Below are 19,386 nucleotides of genomic sequence, written 5' to 3' on the forward strand. Positions count from 1 at the left end.
GTGTGTGTGTGTGTGTGTGTGTATGTGTGTGTGTGTGTGCGTGTGCATGCGTGTGTGTGTGTGTGTGTGTGTGTGTGTGTGTGTGTGTGTGTGTGTGCATGTTCCAAAGTCTTTAGTCTAGCACTGCTGACATGGCAAAGCTGTCAAGTGGCGGAACCCAGTGAGGTGATTAAATCATCGGGGACATTGCCCATGGACGGATTAATGGAGCTCTCAGGCGCCCTACCTGGGCCTTGAATTTCTCTTTCCTCCTGTCTTGCTACAATGATGCCATCTGCCATGTGTGACATACTGGGATGACAAGCATTGTTGATGTCATGCTTTGGAGTCTCCGGAACTGAATGAGAGCTAAACAAAGTTGCTGCTTTATCTATTTTTATGTATGGCCTTTATATGACACAAAGTTTTAAATGGTGATATTCTCTTATGATTATCTCTTTTCTTAAAGCTTCTAAATCCCTCTAGTTAAGCAACTCTTCTTTGCTCACAATGCACTTTTCTAGTTTCTTCTGTGTGCTCCTTTTATTATTTTGCTTGTTACATTAAGTTTTATGAGATTTCAAAATTATTTTTCTAAATGTGCAATATGTGGGTGAATTTTATTTCCTTTTAGATGGCAGGCGGTTTCATTAGCAGAATTGTTGAGTTAACCTTTTTCATGATGAAATAGAATGTTTACATACACAGGGAAACATTCAGAATTAATTCTTTAGTTCCTTTAATCTATTTGTTTAAGTAAATAGCGCATTAATAATGATTACAAGAGGTTTATGATCATTGTATTATTTGATTTTGAAGAAGAGTAGTTATCCCTCATTATTTTTCTTTTTAATAATTCTCTACTCTCCTGCATCTAGTATGTGAAGACATCAACACATGAGAATTGTTTAAGATCATGTATTAATTTTTAGATAGTTGATACTTTGTGACATTGGTTTCGAATTTGGTTTTGACATCTACTTGTTCACAACTTCATTTGTTTCTCTGTGTAGTTCTGGCTGTCTTGGAATTCACTCTGTAGATCAGGCTGGCCTGGAACTCACAGAGATCTGCCTGCCTCTCTGCCTCTGCCTCCCCGGAGTGCTGGGATTAAAGGCGTGTGCCACCACCACCCAGCTGTTTTGTTATTATAAGTGAAATATTTTTTGAGCACTCTGGAGATATAGTTCAGAGGTAGAGGGCTTGCTTGTATGTGGCATTACACTCCCTCTCTAATACTGCAGTAAAACAATAGGTATGTAAGAGATACTTACCTAATTATGAAGATCTTGCTATTTTCAGCTATTTAAACAGAATCTAGTCACTTCATTTAATTTTAATACTACTCTATGGTATTTTAAAATGCATGTTTTGATGCTCTTTCAGTATTCAGTAGCATCATAGTTAAATAGATACTTTTATCTCCTGTTTTCCAATTTAATACTAGTTACTTTATTTTGTTGTATAAAATAGACATCCATTAGTAAATAATACTGATAAAGGAGTCTATTTCCTTTCTTTCTTTCTTTTCTTTTTTTTTTTTTTTTTGGATGGATTTTTGAAACTGAGTTTCTCTGTGTAGCCCTGGTTGTCCTGGAACTTGCTTTGTAGACTAGGCTGGCCTTGAACTCACAGAGATCCACCTGCCTCTGCCTGCTGGAGTGCTGGGATCAAAGGAGTGTGCTTTAATTGAATAGTTTGAGTGTTTTGCTATTTAGAATAATATTTTCTATTTTCAATTTTTGTAAATATTTATTGTTATATTTAAATAGTACCCTTCAATTTCCATCAAAATGCACAATTTTTGTTAGGAATGACTTATCAAGTGCCTTTTTTTGCATTTATTGATATGTATATATAGTATTTTATCTGACAATTTGTTTTTTGTTTATGTAGAGGAGTATGATAATGTTTTTCTTTTTCTTTTTGAAATGGAATTATCCTTGAAATCAAAGAATGTAGTCTTCATGTGTTATTCTGTAAACACATTGTTAGGAGATGGCTGCCTACCAAGAAGATACAAGAAAGTGAGAAAGAGTTTCCTGGGGGGGTTCTTAATTGGGGGATTACTTTGCCAGACTGACCTGTGGGCGTGCCTGTGAGGCACTTTCTAGATTGTTGGTTGATGTGGTCTTGTTCTCAGAGTTTTTCTTCCTCTTCTTCATCCTTCTTTCATGACCTTTTTTTGTGTTTTAAAAACCTACTATTTTGGTATCATTTGGCATATCAATTATTTTGGACTTATCTTTCAAGTTTTTTTTTTTTTTTTTTTAATTTATTTTAATTTATTTTGCAATACAATTCAGTTCTACATATCAGTCACGGATTCCCTTGTTCTCCCCCCTCCCGTCCCCCTCACCTTCCCCCCAACGCCCCCCCCCCCATTCCCATCTCCTCCAGGGTAAAGCCTTCCCCACAGACTGAGGTCAACCTGGTAGACTCAGTCCAGGTAGGTCTAGTACCCTCCTCCCAGGCCAAGCCAAACAATCCTGCATAGGCCCCAGGTTTCAAACAGCCAACTCATGCAATGAGCACAAGATCTGGTCCCACTGCCTGGATGCCTCCCAAACAGATCAAGCCAATCAACTGTCTCACCCATTCGGAGGGCCTGATCCAGTGTGGACCCCTCAGCCATTGGTTCATAGTTCATGTGTTTCCATTCATTTGGCTATTTGTCCCTGTGCTTTATCCAACCTTGGTCTCAACAATTCTCGCTCATATAAACCCTCCTCATTCTCGTTGATTGGACTCCCAGAGATCCACCCAGGGCCTAGTCATGGATCTCTGCATCCAGATCCCTCAGTAGTTGGATGAGGTTTCTAGCACAACAATTAGGGTGTTTGGCCATCCCATCACCAGAGTAGGTCAGTTCGGGCTGTCTCTCGACCATTGCCAGCAGTCTGTTGTGTGGGTATCTTTGTGGATTTCTGTGGGCCTCTCTAGCACTTTGCTTCTTCCTGTTCTCATGTGGTCTTCATTTACCATGGTCTCCTATTCCTTGTTCTCCCTCTCTGTTGTTGATCCAGCTGGGATCTCCCGCTCCCCCAAGCTCTCTTTCCCTCGACCCTCGCCTTTCATTACCCCCACTCATGTCCAGGCTGTTCATGTAGATCTCATTCCATTTCTCTGTCATTGGGCGATCCCTGTGTCTTTCTTGGGGTCCTGTTTTCCGGGTAGCCTCCCTGGTGATGTGAGTAGCAGACAATTCATCCTTGTTTCATGTCTAGTATCCTGCTATGAGTGAGTACATACCATGTTTGTCTTTCTGAGTCTGGGTTACCTCACTCAGGATGATTTTTTCTAGATCCATCCATTTGTCTGCAAACCTCATGATGCCATTGTTTTTTTCTGCTGAGTAGTATTCCATTGTGTATATGTACCACATTTTGTTTATCCATTCTTCAGTTGAAGGGCATCTGGGTTGTTTCCATGTTCTGGCTATTACAAACAATGCTGATATGAACATAGCTGAACAAGTGCTCTTATGGTGTGATTGAGCATTTCTTGGGTATATGCCCAAGAGTGGTATAGCTGGATCTTGGGGGAGATTGATTCCCAATTTTCTAAGAAAGCGCCATATTGATTTCCAAAGTGGTTGTACAAGCTTGCATTCCCACCAGCAGTGGAGGAGAGTTCCCCTAGCTCCACATCCTCTCCAGCATAAGGTGTCTTCAGTGTTTTTGATCTTAGCCATTCTGACAGGCGTAAGGTGGTATCTCAGAGTTGTTTTGATTTGCATTTCCCTGATGATTAGGGATGATGAGCAATTCCTTAAATGTCTTTCGGCCATTTGAGCTTCCTCTGTTGAGAATTCTCTGTTTAGTTCTATAGCCCATTTCTTAATTGGACTGTTGGGCATTTTGATGTCTAATTTCTTGAGTTCCTTATATATTCTGGATATCAGTCCTCTGTCAGATGTGGGGTTGGTGAAGATCTTTTCCCATTCTGTAGGCTGTCGCTTTGCCTTGTTGACCGTATCCTTTGCTCTACAAAAGCTTCTCAGTTTCAAAAGGTCCCATTGATTGATTGTTTCTCTCAGAGTCTGTGCTACTGGTGTTCTATTTAGGAAGTAGTCTCCAATGCCAATGCGTTCAAGACTACTTCCTACTTTCTCTTCTAGCAGGTTCAGAGTAGCTGGATTTATGTTGAGGTCCTTGATCCACTTGGACTTAAGTTTTGTGCACGGTGATAGATATGGATCTATTTGCAGCCTTCTACATGTTGATATCCAGTTTTGCCAGCACCATTTGTTGAAGATGCTTTCTTTTTTCCATTGTGCACTTTTGGCTTCTTTGTCAAAAATTATATGTTCATAGGTGTGCGGATTAATGTCAGGGTCTTCAATTCGATTCCATTGGTCCACATGTCGGTTTCTATGCCAGTACCAAGCTGTTTTTATTACTGTAGCTCTATAGTAGAGCTTGAAGTCAGGGATCGTGATGCCTCCAGAAGTTGTGTTATTGTACAGGATTCCTTTGGCTATCCTGGGTTTTTTGTTTTTCCATATGAATTTGAGTATTATTCTTTCCAGGTCTGTGAAGAATTGTGTTGGTATTTTGATGGGGATTGCATTGAATCTGTAGATTGCTTTTGGTAAGATTGCCATTTTTACTATGTTAGTCCTGCCTATCCATGAGCATGGGAGATCTTTCCATTTTCTGACATCTTCTTCAATTTCTTTTTTCAGGGACTTAAAGTTCTTGTCATATAGGTCCTTCACTTGCTTGGTTAGTGTTACCCCAAGGTATTTTATGTCATTTGTGTCTATAGTAAAGGGTGATGTATCTCTGATTTCCTTCTCCACTTCTTTGTCCATTGTATATAGGAGGGCTACTGATTTTTTTGAGTTGATCTTGTATCCTGCTATGTTGCTGAAGGTGTTTATAAGCTGTATCAGTTCCTTGGTGGAATCTTTGGGGTCGCTCAAGTATACTATCATGTCATCTGCAAATAGGGAAAGCTTGACTTCTTCCTTTCCAATTTGTATCCCCTGAATCTCCTTATGTTGTCTTATTGCTCTGGCTAGAACTTCAAGTACTATATTGAATAAGTATGGGGAGAGTGGACAGCCTTGCCTCGTTCCTGATTTTAGTGGAATCGCTTTGAGTTTCTCTCCATTTAATTTGATGTTGGCTGTTGGCTTGCTGTAAATTGCCTTTATTATGTTTAGGTATGTTCCCTGTATTCCTGATCGCTCTAATACCTTTATCATGAAGGGGTGTTGGATTTTGTCAAATGCCTTTTCTGCATCCAGTGAGATGATCATATGGTTTTTTTCTTTGAGTTTGTTTATATGGTGTATTATATTGACGGACTTTCGTATGTTGAACCACCCTTGCATCCCTGGAATGAATCCTACTTGATCATGGTGGATAATTGTTTTGATGTGTTCTTGGAGTCTGTTTGCCAGTATTTTATTGAGTATTTTCGCATCAATGTTCATGAGGGAGATCGGTCTGTAGTTCTCTTTCTTTGTTGTATCCTTGTTTGGTTTAGGAATTAGGGTAATTGTAGCCTCGTAGAAGGAGTTTGGTAATGTTCCTTCTGTTTCTATTGTGTGGAACAATTTAGAGAGTATTGGTATTAACTCTTCTTTGAAGATCTGGTAGAATTCTGCGCTGAAACCATCTGGTCCTGGGCTTTTTTTGGTTGGGAGACTTTTAATGACTGTTTCTATTTCGTTAGGGGTTATTGGACTATTTAAATAGTTTATCTGGTCTTGATTTAACTTAGGTATGTGGTACCTATCCAGAAAGTTATCCATTTCTTTTAGGTTTTCCAGTTTTGTCGAATAGAGGTTTTTGAAGTATGACCTGATGATTCTCTGGATTTCCTCAATGTCTGTTGTTATGTCCCCCTTTTCATTTCTGATTTTGTTGATTTGGATGCTCTCTCTCTGTCTTTTGGTTAGTTTGGATAAGGGCTTGTCTATCTTGTTGATTTTCTCAAAGAACCAACTCTTTGTTTCATTAATTTTTTGTATTGTTCTCTTTGTTTCTATTTTATTGATTTCAGCTCTCACTTTGATAATTTCCTGGCGTCTATTTTTCCTGGGAGACTGTGCTTCTTCTTGTTCTAGAGCTTTCAGGTATGCTGTTAAGTCTCTAGTGTGAGATTTCTCCAACTTATTTATGTGGGCATTTAGTGCTATGAATTTCCCTCTTAGTACTGCTTTCATAGTGTCCCATAAATTTGGATATGTGGTGTCTTCATTTTCATTGATCTCTAGGAAGTCTTTAATTTCTTTCTTTATTTCTTCCTTAACCCATTGGTGATTCAGTTGGGTATTATTCAGTTTCCATGAGATTGCAGGTTTTCTGTAGTTTTTGTTGTTGTTGAAATCCAACTTTAGACCATGGTGGTCTGATAGAACACAGGAGGTTATTCCAATTGTTTTGTATCTGTTTAGATTTGTTTTGTGGCCAAGTATGTGGTCAATTTTAGAGAAGGTTCCATGGGGTGCTGAGAAGAAGGTATATTCTTTTTTGTTAGGATGGAATGTTCTGTAGATATCGATTAAGTCCATTTGAGTCATGACATCAGTTAAGTCCTTTATTTCTCTGTTAAGTTTCAATTTGGGAGATCTGTCCAGTGGTGAAAGTGGGGTATTGAGGTCTCCCACTATTAATGTGTGGGGTTTTATATGTGATTTAAGCTTTAGTAATGTTTCTTTTACATATGTGGGTGCCCTTGTGTTTGGGGCATAAATATTCAGAATTGAGACTTCATCTTGGTGGATCTTTCCTGTGATGAGTATGTAATGCCCTTCTTGATCTCTTTTGATTGATTTTAGTTTGAAGTCTATTTTGCTGGATATCAGGATGGCTACACCCGCTTGTTTCTTAAGACCGTTTGATTGGAAAGTCTTTTCCCAGCCTTTTATTTTTAGGTAGTGTCTATCTTCGAATTTGAGATGTGTTTCTTGTATGCAGCAGAAAGATGGGTCCTGCTTTCGTATCCATTCTGTAAGCCTATGTCTTTTTATAGGTGAATTAAGTCCATTGATATTGAGGGAAATTAATGACCAGTGATTGTTCATTCCTGTTATTTTTTGGTGGTGATGTGTGGGTACTTCTATACGTTGGGGTTTACTGCTGTGGCTTTATCTGTTGCCTGTGTTTTCGAGGGTGTATCTGACTTCCTTAGGTTGGAATTTTCCTTCTAGTGCTTTCTGTAGGGCTGGGTTTGTGGATAAGTATTGTTTAAATCTGGCTTTGTCATGGAATGTCTTGTTCACTCCATCTATGGTGATTGAAAGTTTTGCTGGGTATATTAGTCTAGGCTGACATCCATGGTCTCTTAGTGTCTGCATTACATCTGTCCAGGTTCTTCTGGCTTTCAAAGTCTCCATTGAGAAATCGGGTGTTATTCTGATGGGTTTGCCTTTATATGTCACTTGGCCTTTTTCCTTTGCTGCTCTTAATATTCTTTCTTTATTCTGTACGTTTAGTTGTTTAACTATTATGTGGCGAGGGGACTTTTTTTGGGGGTCTAGTCTGTTTGGTGTTCTATAAGCTTCTTGTATCTTCATAGGCATTTCCTTCTTTAAGTTGGGAAAGTTTTCTTCTATGATCTTGTTGAATATATTTTCTGTGCCCTTGAGTTGGTATTCTTCTCCTTCTTCGACCCCTATTATTCTTAGGTTTGGTCTTTTCATGGTGTCCCAAATTTCTTGGACATTTTGGTTCATGACTTTGTTGGCTTTAGTGTTTTCTTTGACTGATGAATGTATTTCTTCTACTGTATCTTCAACGCTAGAGATCCTCTCTTCCATCTCTTGCATTCTGTTGATTATACTTGCATCTGAAGTTCCCAATCGTTTTCTCAGATTTTCTATTTCCAGCATTCCCTCTGTTTGTGTCTTCTTCATTTTTTCTATTTCCCTTTTCAGGTCTTGGACTGTTTCCTTCATTTGTTTCATTGATTTTTCTTGATTTTCTCTCAGTATTTTATTGTTTTCTTCCAGGACTTTATTGATTTCTTCTAATTTGTTTGCCCTTTCCTCTAGTTGTTTACAGCGTTCTTCACATTTTTTTGTCTTTTCCTCTACACAAGCCTCTAGCTTCTTCATGATGTCATTCATAAGGCTGTTTTCTTCTGCTTCTTCCAATTTCTGATGTTCAGGTCTAGGTGTTGGAGGAGGGCTAGGGCCTGGTGATGCTGTATTGCTATTCATTTTGTTGTATATGTTTCTGCCTTGACGTCTGCCCATCTCCTTGTGCTTCGTTACTGGCCTTATCCGCACACTTGGTTCAGCCAGACCAGTATTCCAAAAGGGAAGTCCGGAGCAAGATGGGAGCTGGGGGCCGGCCTCTAAGTCTCAGGAAGAGGCTTGGGGCTCAGGCGGATGGGAGTGGGGGCAGGGCGTGGAGACTGCAGGGCCTGCCAGGGGTCTTGGAGAAGGGGATCCTTCCCAGTGGGGCTAGCAGGGAACTTGCCGGGTGGCTAGAACCTGGGGCCAAGTTGGGCAGGTCTTCCCTGGAGTGGCTGGTGCCCAGGGATGGGGTCTGGGGCAAGGAAGGGCACTCACCAGTTTTCCAAAAGGGAAGTCCGGAGCAAGATGGGAGCTGGGGGCCGGCCTCTAAGTCTCAGGAAGAGGCTTGGGGCTCAGGCGGATGGGCGTGGGGGCAGGGCGTGGAGACTGCAGGGCCTGCCAGGGGTCTTGGAGAAGGGGATCCTTCCCGGTGGGGCTAGCAGGGAACCTGCCAGGTGGCCAGAACCTGGGGCCAAGTTGGGTAGGTCTTCCCTGGAGTGGCTGGTGCCCAGGGATGGGGTCTGGGGCAAGGAAGGGTACTCACCAGTTTTCAAAAGGGAAGTCCGGATCAAGATGGGAGCTGGGGGGCTCTTTCAAGTTTTTTTACAGATTGATATTTTTATATTCCTTGATCTTTATGTTGACACACTCATTTCCAGTTGTTTTTTGTTTTGTTTTTGAGACAGAGTTTCTCTGTGTAGTTTTGGTGCCTGTCCTGGATCTTGCTCTGTAGACCAGGCTGGCCTCGAACTCACAGAGAGTTCTGCCTCCCAAGTGCTGGGATTAAAGGTGTGTGCCACCAATGCCCAGCTCCAGTTGTTGTTGTTGTTTTTGAGCTAACTTGTGTCTCAACAATGTCTAACTGTTCTTCTAATTAATCGACATGTTTATGCGGCTGGAAGAGTCAGGATTAGCTTCAAACTTTCTTGTGCTGCCTTTAAAATTCCTCAAATCTGCTTCTTATTTTGCTAGTTGTTACCTGTCTCATTTAGCACATTCATTCCATAGTCTGAATTCTATACACTTTGACCACATCTTCCTCTTTCAAAATATACATCCATACACACACATTTTGTTAGCAATGGAGTAAGTCTCTGATTGTTAGAATACTCATGGCAGTCTTGAAATCATGGAAGGTAGGCCAATTCCATTTGGAAGGAAGTTCTCATCTCATTTTACCTATTGAATCATTCCTGCAACCTCTGGTTTCACCTAAACATGGTTTCTAAAGGCCCAGAAACTGTAACACTTGGAAGGGACTCAGGTATATTAAAATTGGTAGTGAGACAAAGGTAAGACACATTTTGATTACTGTATTCCCAGATTCCTTGTGTAATAAGACTCATTCATTCAATTACCCACATAAGTTCACTTGCTTTCTAGATATTGTATTTAACTTAAGCATGTTAAGCATTCTTTGCATGAATTTTAAGACTCATAATGAGAGTATGATAGGGTAAGTTGATATTCAGTGTATTCTGTGTAAGACCCTTTTACTTAGACATGTGACTTTATATCTTCATACTAATAACTGATAGTTAGCTACTGCAAGTGCTCTTAATAGTACAAACATATTGAATCTAATATCATAAGTAGAAAACTCTAAGTCTTAGTATTGTATGAAAAAGGCTGGTTCCTTTCCCCCTAAACTTTGCTTCTTGGTTTGTTACCTTTTAACAGACAGAATAATATTTTTACGAATGCAAACACAGAGCCTCATGGTGGTGATGCACACCTTTAATTCCAGTACTCAGGAGGCAGAGGTAAGTAAATCTCTGAGTTTGAGGCAAGGCTGGTCTACAGAGCGAGTTCCAGAACACCCAGGGCTACACAGAGAAACTGTCTCTGGGGGAAAAACAAAAACAAACAATCAAAACCAAAATAAAACAAAAAAGGAATGTATTAATTTCTCTAATTGTGGTTCATTCTTTTCTTGAAAATATTTTAAAGACTTGTTTATTTCTCATCAAATTTAATATACTAAGCAAGTATCACAAGTAGTATTGCTTGGTTTTATTCACTTGGTTTTATTTTGCTTCTAAACATAAATTCAGTAAACATTAAAATTTACTCTTTAACATGTATGCTAAGTGCTATGAGAATAGAAAACAGTGCTTTCTAGAACTTCGCATTAATAGATGAGCAGAAGCAGGAGGGCATTCCCAAACTCTGAGCAAATGCAGAGGTCTGTGACCAATATGTAACTTGTGTGGGTGGGGAATAGTAGAAGACACAGGGAGAGAAAGGTAAAGAGGATTGCTTAAACAGCCAATGCTAACTTTATTCAGGGTAAGCCATAGGAAATTTCCAAGCAGGGGAGTGACGTTCTGCAAACTGTACTTGGCAAGATTAACCTAGTTGCACTGTGTGGGATAAGCTACAGCAGAGAGACTGGAGGGAGGCATTCCATTTGAGATATTAGAAAAAACCAACATGGTTGAGAGCATCAACAAAATGACAGTGGGAATGGGGTGAGGAGGTGGATTTCAGAGAGATTGCAGAGGTGGGATGTAACAGCACTTGGCAGTTGTTTGGATGTGGGAGGAGAAGTCATCTAAGAGCTTTGCACCTTACCTATGGGATGAAGTTTGTTCTTTAGAACAGAAATAGGAAATGAGAGGGAGGATCAGGCTTTCTAGAGAGAATTTAAGATTTAAGTCTGGGAATATTCCATTTGAAGTGGTGGTGGGACACATATATTAGGCATTAAACAAGCACCTGAACATACGTGTATTGAAAGCATATATGAATTATGACCAAGAGTAAAATATAATGGAATAAGAAGAAAAGTGGTACAGAAGAAAGAAAAGACTCAGAGACACGAAATTTCCATGAGAGGAAGAAGAGCACTCTTCTGTTCTTCCTACCTGCTATCTATAGCAGCTGGGACTATAGCAGGCCATTTGTGGACCATGAAATGACTGATGTCAAGACTGGGAGTCACCCATCAATGTATAGAGAGCACTGTGATAGAGTATGGTTTGCTGTGAGAGCAGAGCATGGGGAGGACCATGTACCTTTTAATGCCCATGATACTAGGCTATGGACTCAGACTGGCTTTAAAACTACCTCCAGCATTTAGTAATATGTGACATGCTGGCCAGTAAATGTAGTGGCTGTAAGCTCCAGTATGGAATGGAGAAATTAATAGCATTTGCTCCACTGGTGTGGCAGGTGAGTTCTTCCTGTCAGTGCCCATCCACTGCTTGCCCCAGAGCATGTGCTCAGTAAGTGAAAAAAGGACAAGTAATTTCTAAAATGCATTTCCTGAAGCATAGAGTTGTAAAATTTTATATTACACAAATATGTAAGATATACTTTGTAATCTTTGAAACACAAGTCATCATTTTGAACATATATCACTTATAGTGGGACCTCCAGCAACATTGATAGGGTTTATTTAGCCTACTGCGATAAATGTAAAATGATTAATTCTTTCTTTCTTTCTGTTTTTTTTTTTTTTTTTTTTTTTTTTTTTTTTTTTTTTTTTTTACAAAAAAGCAAAACAATGGAAAACCAAAGTCACAATGAGTTGAGGAATTTAGTTTTAAGCTGGATGTGGTGGTATATGTCTGTAATCCCTGTACCTGAGAGAGAAGTATTCAAAGTTGAGGCCAGCCTTGGCTACACTTCAAGATCAAGCCTCAAAATGCAAAACAAAATAAATCAACAAAAAGATGAAATAATTTTCAAAATCATTTTGACATATTACATTATAAGGTAGTCAGTGGCTACTGCAGGCAGAATTCTCAGCTTTCATTTGACATCCGATATATCACACTATTTACTTTATCAGCAAAATGCTACAAAGAAAAATTGTAGTTTTTCACTGAGTAGTTGCACTGCGTATTTGATGAATAATCAAGCTGATTTTCTGATGTCTGTTATTAAAAAATTCTGCTTTTGTTTTTTAAATTAAAAATATTATTTTAAATTTTATGTTTATGAGTGTTTTTCCTGCAAGTTTGTCTGTATATCACATGCATGCCTGGTACTCACAGAGGCTTAAAAGAAGGCTTGGATCCCCTATAACTGGAGTTAGAGGTAACTGTGAACCTACATGCAGGTCCTGCAATCCTTAAGAGCAGCCAGGAATTTTAACTGCTGAGCCATCTCTGATGCTCTTATTTTCTTGAGAAGGGTTGCTGTGGGATGTTCTGTATGGCAAATGTGTTGCTGATTAGTCAATAAATAAAACACTGATTGGCCATTGGCTAGGCAGGAAGTGTAGGCTGGACAAGGAGGAGAATAAAGCTGGGAAGTGGAAGGCTGAGTCAGAGAGACACTGTCAGCCACCATGATGAGAAACAGCATGTGAAGATGCCGGTAAGCCACGAGCCATGTGGCAAGGTATAGATTAATGGAAATGGATTAATTTAAGCTGTAAGAGCAGTTAGCAAGAAGCCTGCCATGGCCATACAGTTTGTAACCAATATAAGTCTCTGTGTTTACTTGGTCGGGTCTGAGCTGCTGTGGGACTGGTGGGTGACAGAGATTTATCCTGACTGTGGGCCAGGCAGGAAAACTCTAGCTACAAAGGGTCTCACCATGTAGCCCTGGTTGGCCTGGAACTCACAAAGGTCCACCTCTCTCTTGAGGCCTGAAATTAAAAGTTCTTGACACCACAGCTGTACAAAGCTCCATTAAAATTTTTATTCTGGAAGGACTCAGTAGGAAGAAATGGAAGGAACATAAATTCTGAGGTCAGATATATTTTAGTTCAAACAGCTCCTACTAATACTGTGGAAATGGTCAACTAGAGTATTGCTAATTAGCATTAAATATTTTTGTTTTAGACACTGTGAATGTTAGACCCAATTATTTATTTTGTGTTTATGGATAATTATAATTAATATTTTTTTTTAAAAAGTAGCACACTCAACCTGGACTGTTCAAGAAACATCATAATGAGAGATTATAAAAAATATTTTACTTATTTAAAAGTATTTTCCAATCCTCAAAAACTGTGTAGTAGTCCGGTTATGAGCCATGAGAAGAAACTTTTAGCTGGGAAAAACACAGTAATCAAGAAAACACCTTTCTATGCTTTAAATAAAGACTTTCCAAGAGCGCAGAATTCTTGGAAATCAAGTATTACAAAATTACTAAGAGTCTAGAAGATCTGCCGTTGATCACTCATCCCTCTGAAGACCCTGTAAGAAGACATTCACCCAGGAGACCAGCCAGGTGCTTCAGGACAGAGTCCTTTTTACAGGTTTGTGAATGAGCTTGAGGAGATGCTACCCCTGAGAATTTATCTAAATTATGTTAAGTTCAATGTTCAAAAACTTAAGTCAGACAGAAGGCACATAAAGTGCTACTACTGCTATTCCTAATCTAGCCCCAAACCTATTCAAGAAGGGGTAAATTTGTGTCATTAAAGACAACAGCCAGAGGAAGACATGACTATACCTCACTGTTTACAGAAACTATGGCCCTGTGAATCATCTCCCAGAAGGACACTTAACTACCATGTCCCTGAAACGACCCTTTTTTTTCCCAAGACTCTGAGCAAGGCACAAAAGAAAGCAGGCGAGATCAGAACAAGGGTTATCTAGAGAGTAACTGATTCCTTCTCATACATCATGGGAACAGGGGCCAGCTAGGTTATCTTCAGAGTAAACCTGCCTCCTGCACATAGGATCATTCAGTAATTCCTTGGCATGTTGGTCATACAAGGACAAAACAAACTAGGAAGCCAATGAAATCACTGCTTATGTGGTCTGACTTACAATGTCCCTTTCCTGGTGTTAACTAGGTGCAATGTAAAGCACCATGAACACAAATGCTCTTGGTGCAGCTGGCCACCACTGCATGGAGCACCCCTCTGCAGTTGAAAAGGAACACTCAGCTGCAGAGAGATGCTCTGGGCTGTGATATGTTCCTCTCTACACTCACTGTGAGTATGGTCACTCTCTCCCCTGCTAGCATCCCTGCTGGTGGATTTCAATAAATCCTCATCTCACTTTCTGCCTGTGTATTTTTTTCAGTTTCTACCCCACTGCTACAGCACAACCAGGCTGTGAATGCTATAGTCTGTATGAACTTGCTGTCCGGGTTGACATACTGGTTTGGATCATCAAGAGCAAATGATGTACAAGGAATGTCCAACAAACAGATGGTTAAAGGAAACAACACCTTTAATGACACAGATTTTCCTCCTTTTATCTGTGACTTTTCCTAGTATACCATGGTAAATTTATTCTAGATCTTCTGATTGGGATCTTGCTACAGACTGGATAAATGAAGTTAAAATAACATTGAGAGAACTATTACGGGTTTTCTAAGAATGTGGGAAGCACTAAAGTCAATAAGAAAGTTTAACAATTCATTACAAAGAAGGCTTCCAAATGCTGTAATATTCTGTACATCTTGCTTGCCACTTCTTGGATTATTCATGTCTTTTCCAACTAGAGAACAACCAAGGACATGGACTTTAGTTATATTTGTATCCTGGTTAACTTAAGAGAGCAAGAGAACTATACACTTGCCAATAAGAATTTTTCAAGTAAGTAAATCATTCAGCTAGCTGTTTGGTAGAAGACATCAGGAGACTCATCCTTAGGAAACACACACCTTCATGGAGAGCACTGTAACAGAGATGGTACAATTAATCCAGTCTATAATGAAGAGAACTAAGTAGCAAAGTAAGTATGACATAATTTAACTATGTTGAAATCTTTATTAGGGATAAACTAAGGCATGGGGTAAGGCACAGGGGGTTAAGACTTGGCCATGGTAGGACTGCCTAAGCCTTTCAGGATGTTCAGAAGCTGTGCAAGTTTTGGAAAAACAGTCAAATAGATATTTGGATTCTGATACTTTCCTTATGCCTTTTACAAAAGCCAGGCTCCTGTTGCTGAAGGTTAAAAGGCTCAATGAGAGTGCTTGGGCTTTTTCAATGCCTTCACTTTACTTTATAGACAACGCTGCCATATACAGGTATCCAACACCAGAGGCACTCACTCTCAGACCCTGCACTTGCCTTGCTTAAGTTGGCGAACTTTCCCTTTACCCTTGTTTGTTCTCACCTACAACCCTCCGCACTCCCGGGTTTCCTTTAGAAGTTTTGATTGCGCACAGGTTAGGATTGGGGGTGACTCTGTTATGTGGATGCATGTGTGGCAGGAGTGAAGGTTCCCGACATTTCCTTTTTTTTTTTTTCCTGAGTTTTCCCAGTCACCCTGATTATAGGGACAGCAAATAAAAGTCAAATTAATTCTCCTCCTTCTAACGCGTTTTTAGGGCTTTTCTGCACAATGAAAGTAGTTGGGGACGGGAAGCAATCACGCAGGTGAGCAGAGGCACAGCGACAAATGCAGCGTCTCCCTGCTCTGCACAGAGAGCAACCTCACAGAAGCAGCTCAGAGCTCCGCCGGAAATGCTCCGAGGGCCGGGCCGGAAACGCACCTCCCTATGTGAGTCCCGCCCGCTTCCCCCCTTCTCAGACTTCCGGGAGGAGAGGACTAGGCGGAGCCAGAGCCGGAAGTTCTGGAGACTAATTCCCTTCTGTGAGCGGCGCTCGAACACTGAGTTGAACTGGCGCTGGCTGTCGGCGGGAACTCCGCCGCTGTCCACTCCATGTTACCTGGGCGCCAGAGGCCCCGGCGGAAAGCTGGTGCCAATGAGCTCGTCCGCAGGCCGCTCGCACGCTAGGGGTGCTGCGGTCTCAGGCTCCGAGCCCAGTGCCCGCCCAGTTTTCAGTCCCGCGAGCCCCGCCCCTCACCGCCATGTACGATCGTGCTCCGCGCTGGCTCGGGTTGGCCCACGGTGGCTGCACCCAGGAGCACGTGGGTCCTGGGTCCTACCAGGTACCTTTCCCTAAGCAGGGGGCCACAGGTAAGACGCTGAAGGCCAGCCTCCTGGGACAGGCGTCCTGCCTTCAGCCTGCCCTTAGGAGTCAAACCCAGCAATGTAACATACGTGAAGTCGGAAAACACTAGAGCTAGGATTTTGATTCCTTGGCTCCGTTGACTTTATAAAAAAACGAGTCTTGAGTAATTGCTTCCGCCCTTGTCTTATGGTTGTCACACACCTTAATCAAATTTATTTCCTACGATATAGTTTTTCACATTTCTAATTTGTATTATCACTTACAGATAGTCCCATTCTTTTTCCCCCCAGACAGTGAAATTATCTGACTATTCCCAGCTTCATACTTACTAAGAACCCCTTTCTACATTCTTTGAAAAGTTATATTCTTGAGAGGTGGCCTAGGAACTGATAATTTAAGTAGTTATTTGCTTTTTCTTTTAATTATTTTTCAGTTCGTGAATTAGGCTCACCTTGTAATAAATATTAATTTGCTTTCTGCTTTTGAAGTTCTGATTTTTTTTTTTTTAAATTTAATACTATCCAAATTATAGTGTTTTTTTTTTTGGTAAGCCTACATTTTTCAATATATATATATAAAATGCCATGTTTTTCCCCTTCAAAGTCCAGGAGTTAGTATTCTATTTACATCCCTGCTCAGATTATGGTTGGTTTAAGTTTCTCTGGACATGGTAAAATTTGTCATCTGTATTTCAGATCTCAAATTTTACTGCTTTTCTGCTTCTGTCCTCGGCATTTATGAAACATGTCAAATACAGTCGAGCTGTTATAAGCATTTATTCCTCAGCATCTTAGTATTTACCTGCGATGGGCACCTGTGCTGCTTTTATAGCCTTTATTTTGGTGCAGCTGACTACGTTCTTTGTTGCTTTCTCCTGGTTCTTCTTCCTGCTGCTAAGTCATGTGTGTCGGTGATCAAGGGACCTTTATTTTCTTTCCTACCAATCATACATAAAAGACGCTGCACTTCCATGTTTGACTTGTTGCTTTGCTCATTGTATTTCTTATTCATAGCTGTAACTTCAATTACTATTTATGTTCAGCTACTCCCAAAATCTTTACAGAGTTAGATGTATATCTCCAAGATAAGTTTTCTCCTGTCTTTAAGTCTGCAGGACTGTTCATCACCTTCATCGCCATCTCGGGCTGGTCTAAGCTTTAGAACTCTAGCTTCCTTTTTTGCCTGGCCATTTCTCTTGGCCTTTAAGACCATTGGTTATATCTTCACAATCTCTCAGAAAGTCTTTTCCTCTCTTCATAACCACCCCAACTTAATATTTTCTCAACACTAGCATGTTGCTTGTGTCTCAGTGTTCATTTCATCTTTTCATCTTGTGGATAGACTCATCTTTTTAGAAAACATACCTTATTTGAAAAACAAAAACAAACTTTCGTAACACCAGGGTTAAAAATCTGAACTCTTCAATGGCAATAGAATTCTTTATGTTCTCATCCTTGGTCTAGTGTTCCACTTAGTCTGATCTTTCCAAACAGCTGCACATTGCTTCTACACTTGACCACAGTTCAGCAATTCTAACTTGATAATTTTCTTAAGATCATTCTCGGTCATTTTTATGCCTTTCTACCTGCTAATACATGTATCCAATATGTTCTGTGTTCCTCCTTCACCTGGCATGTTCCTATTTATTTTTGATAGTCAGCTGAAATAAAATTCTTACTTTTTCCCTCTTCTGACTTATGGTGACTTCTTTTGGATAGCAGTTTGGTTCTATTATTACTGTTAATATATATGAAAGTCCCACTAAACTGTGAACTCTTTGAGAGCAGTATTCATGCTATTTACTCCCTTGTAGTAAAGTATAAACTAATGAACTACATTACAGATTTCTCTGAGGCTGGTGAGGTGGCTCAGTGGGTAGAGACACCTACTGCCAAGCCTGATGACTTGAGTTTGATAACTGACTCCAACAAGTCTGTCATCTGTCACCCATATGTGTACACACACACAACAAACAAAACAATAACAAAACAGTAAGCCCCCTATACGAACTTAAAGGATTATATTTTATTCACCTTTAACATAAATTAAGAAATTCTGTGCTTGGGAACTCTTAGGTATGTGTGTTTGTGCATGTGTGTGCGTGCGTGCTTGTACTATTCAGGACAGCATATTTATAATTGATGGAATAAGTGTTTCTGTCCATTTCTCTGCTGGATTCCTCGGCAAGACAATTCATAAGCAGCTACCATGCTACTTCATGCATCTTTATATTAGGTATCTCACTGGACCATGCAGATATGTGCATACTTATTTAAATGAAAGATCAGGTATATGCTAAGAGTCCGATGTGGGAAGGATAGATGTTGGGACTTCGTATAACTTAATTGTTACAGCAAGCCTCACAAGAGTAACAGGTTTTTGTAGCCTTAAGTGGTTATTCTCAACCTCTTTTTATCTTGTTTGGCTAGACCTCTGGTATACTAGTTCCACATTCTCCTCAAGAAATTCTATTTAATATACTAATTGATTGCCTTGGTTTTAGACATTTGATCAGGAATAACAAACATATCTAGGATTTGCCTCTTGAATGGACCAGGACTGAGCTGCTGTGGTTTTATGAATGGATAAGAGAATGGATACTCAAATTTCACAGAAAACAAGAGCTATGCCTTGTTTTCTCACAATTAATCTGAGAAGGAAGCATATCTTCCCAAAACAAAATTTCCCTAGAGACAGCTATTCTAGTCTAAAGGCAGCTGTCTCTATGTCTGTATGGATTAGCTATCTAAGTTGGACAACTTCATCTAAATATTTTCTTTTGTAGATTTCTTCTTTGAAGGGGAAGGCTTATCTGCCACCAGAGCAGGATGGAAGGAGATTGTCTGTGGTTCTATTGATGTACCTATGTGTATGGCAACAAGGATGATTTTATTATACTAGCTAATCAGAATATAGAGAATCCACATCAGAGAGTGCAGTTGATATATAGATTTAAATAATTATTGTTTATGTAATTGCTCTATAGGTTGAAGTGTTCCCAGATGAGTGTCTGCTTTAGTGACCTAGTTGTTTTGTATGTGAATAATGCCTATTGCTTTGTGGCTGTCATTGTGGCTGTGGCTGTCATTGTGGCTACATAGCTTGTCTTTTCATCACATACTGGACATCTTTTTCCAAATGCACTTGTATTGCTTTGTGCCAATTTGATTTATCTTTTGCTGTTGGCACATCAAACTCAATATACCCCAAACTGAATTCATTCCTTTCAAATCTTTTCTCCTCCTGTGTTCTTAATTTCTCCTTTCTGTCAGTTTGAAGTTGGCCTTTCATATGTCAGTTTATCTGCATACACTGAATC

At 40.0% G+C, this 19,386-nt stretch overlaps 1 protein-coding gene across 1 annotated transcript in view; it reads left to right on the forward strand.

Moving 5' to 3' along the window:
• Positions 1-15,720: 15,720 nt before the first annotated feature.
• Stpg2 (sperm tail PG-rich repeat containing 2) overlaps positions 15,721-19,386 on the forward strand; it is a 432,046-nt gene continuing 428,380 nt past the window's right edge. Inside the window, exon 1 of the mRNA XM_052731729.1 lies at positions 15,721-16,072. Within this exon, the coding sequence (XP_052587689.1) occupies positions 15,964-16,072 (109 nt within the window). The 5' untranslated portion in view covers positions 15,721-15,963. The remainder of the gene's footprint in view (positions 16,073-19,386) is intronic.

This window comes from Peromyscus californicus, unplaced genomic scaffold, assembly GCF_007827085.1.
Source record: "Peromyscus californicus insignis strain IS unplaced genomic scaffold, ASM782708v3 Scaffold_9__1_contigs__length_137607984, whole genome shotgun sequence".
NCBI lineage: Eukaryota > Metazoa > Chordata > Mammalia > Rodentia > Cricetidae > Peromyscus > Peromyscus californicus.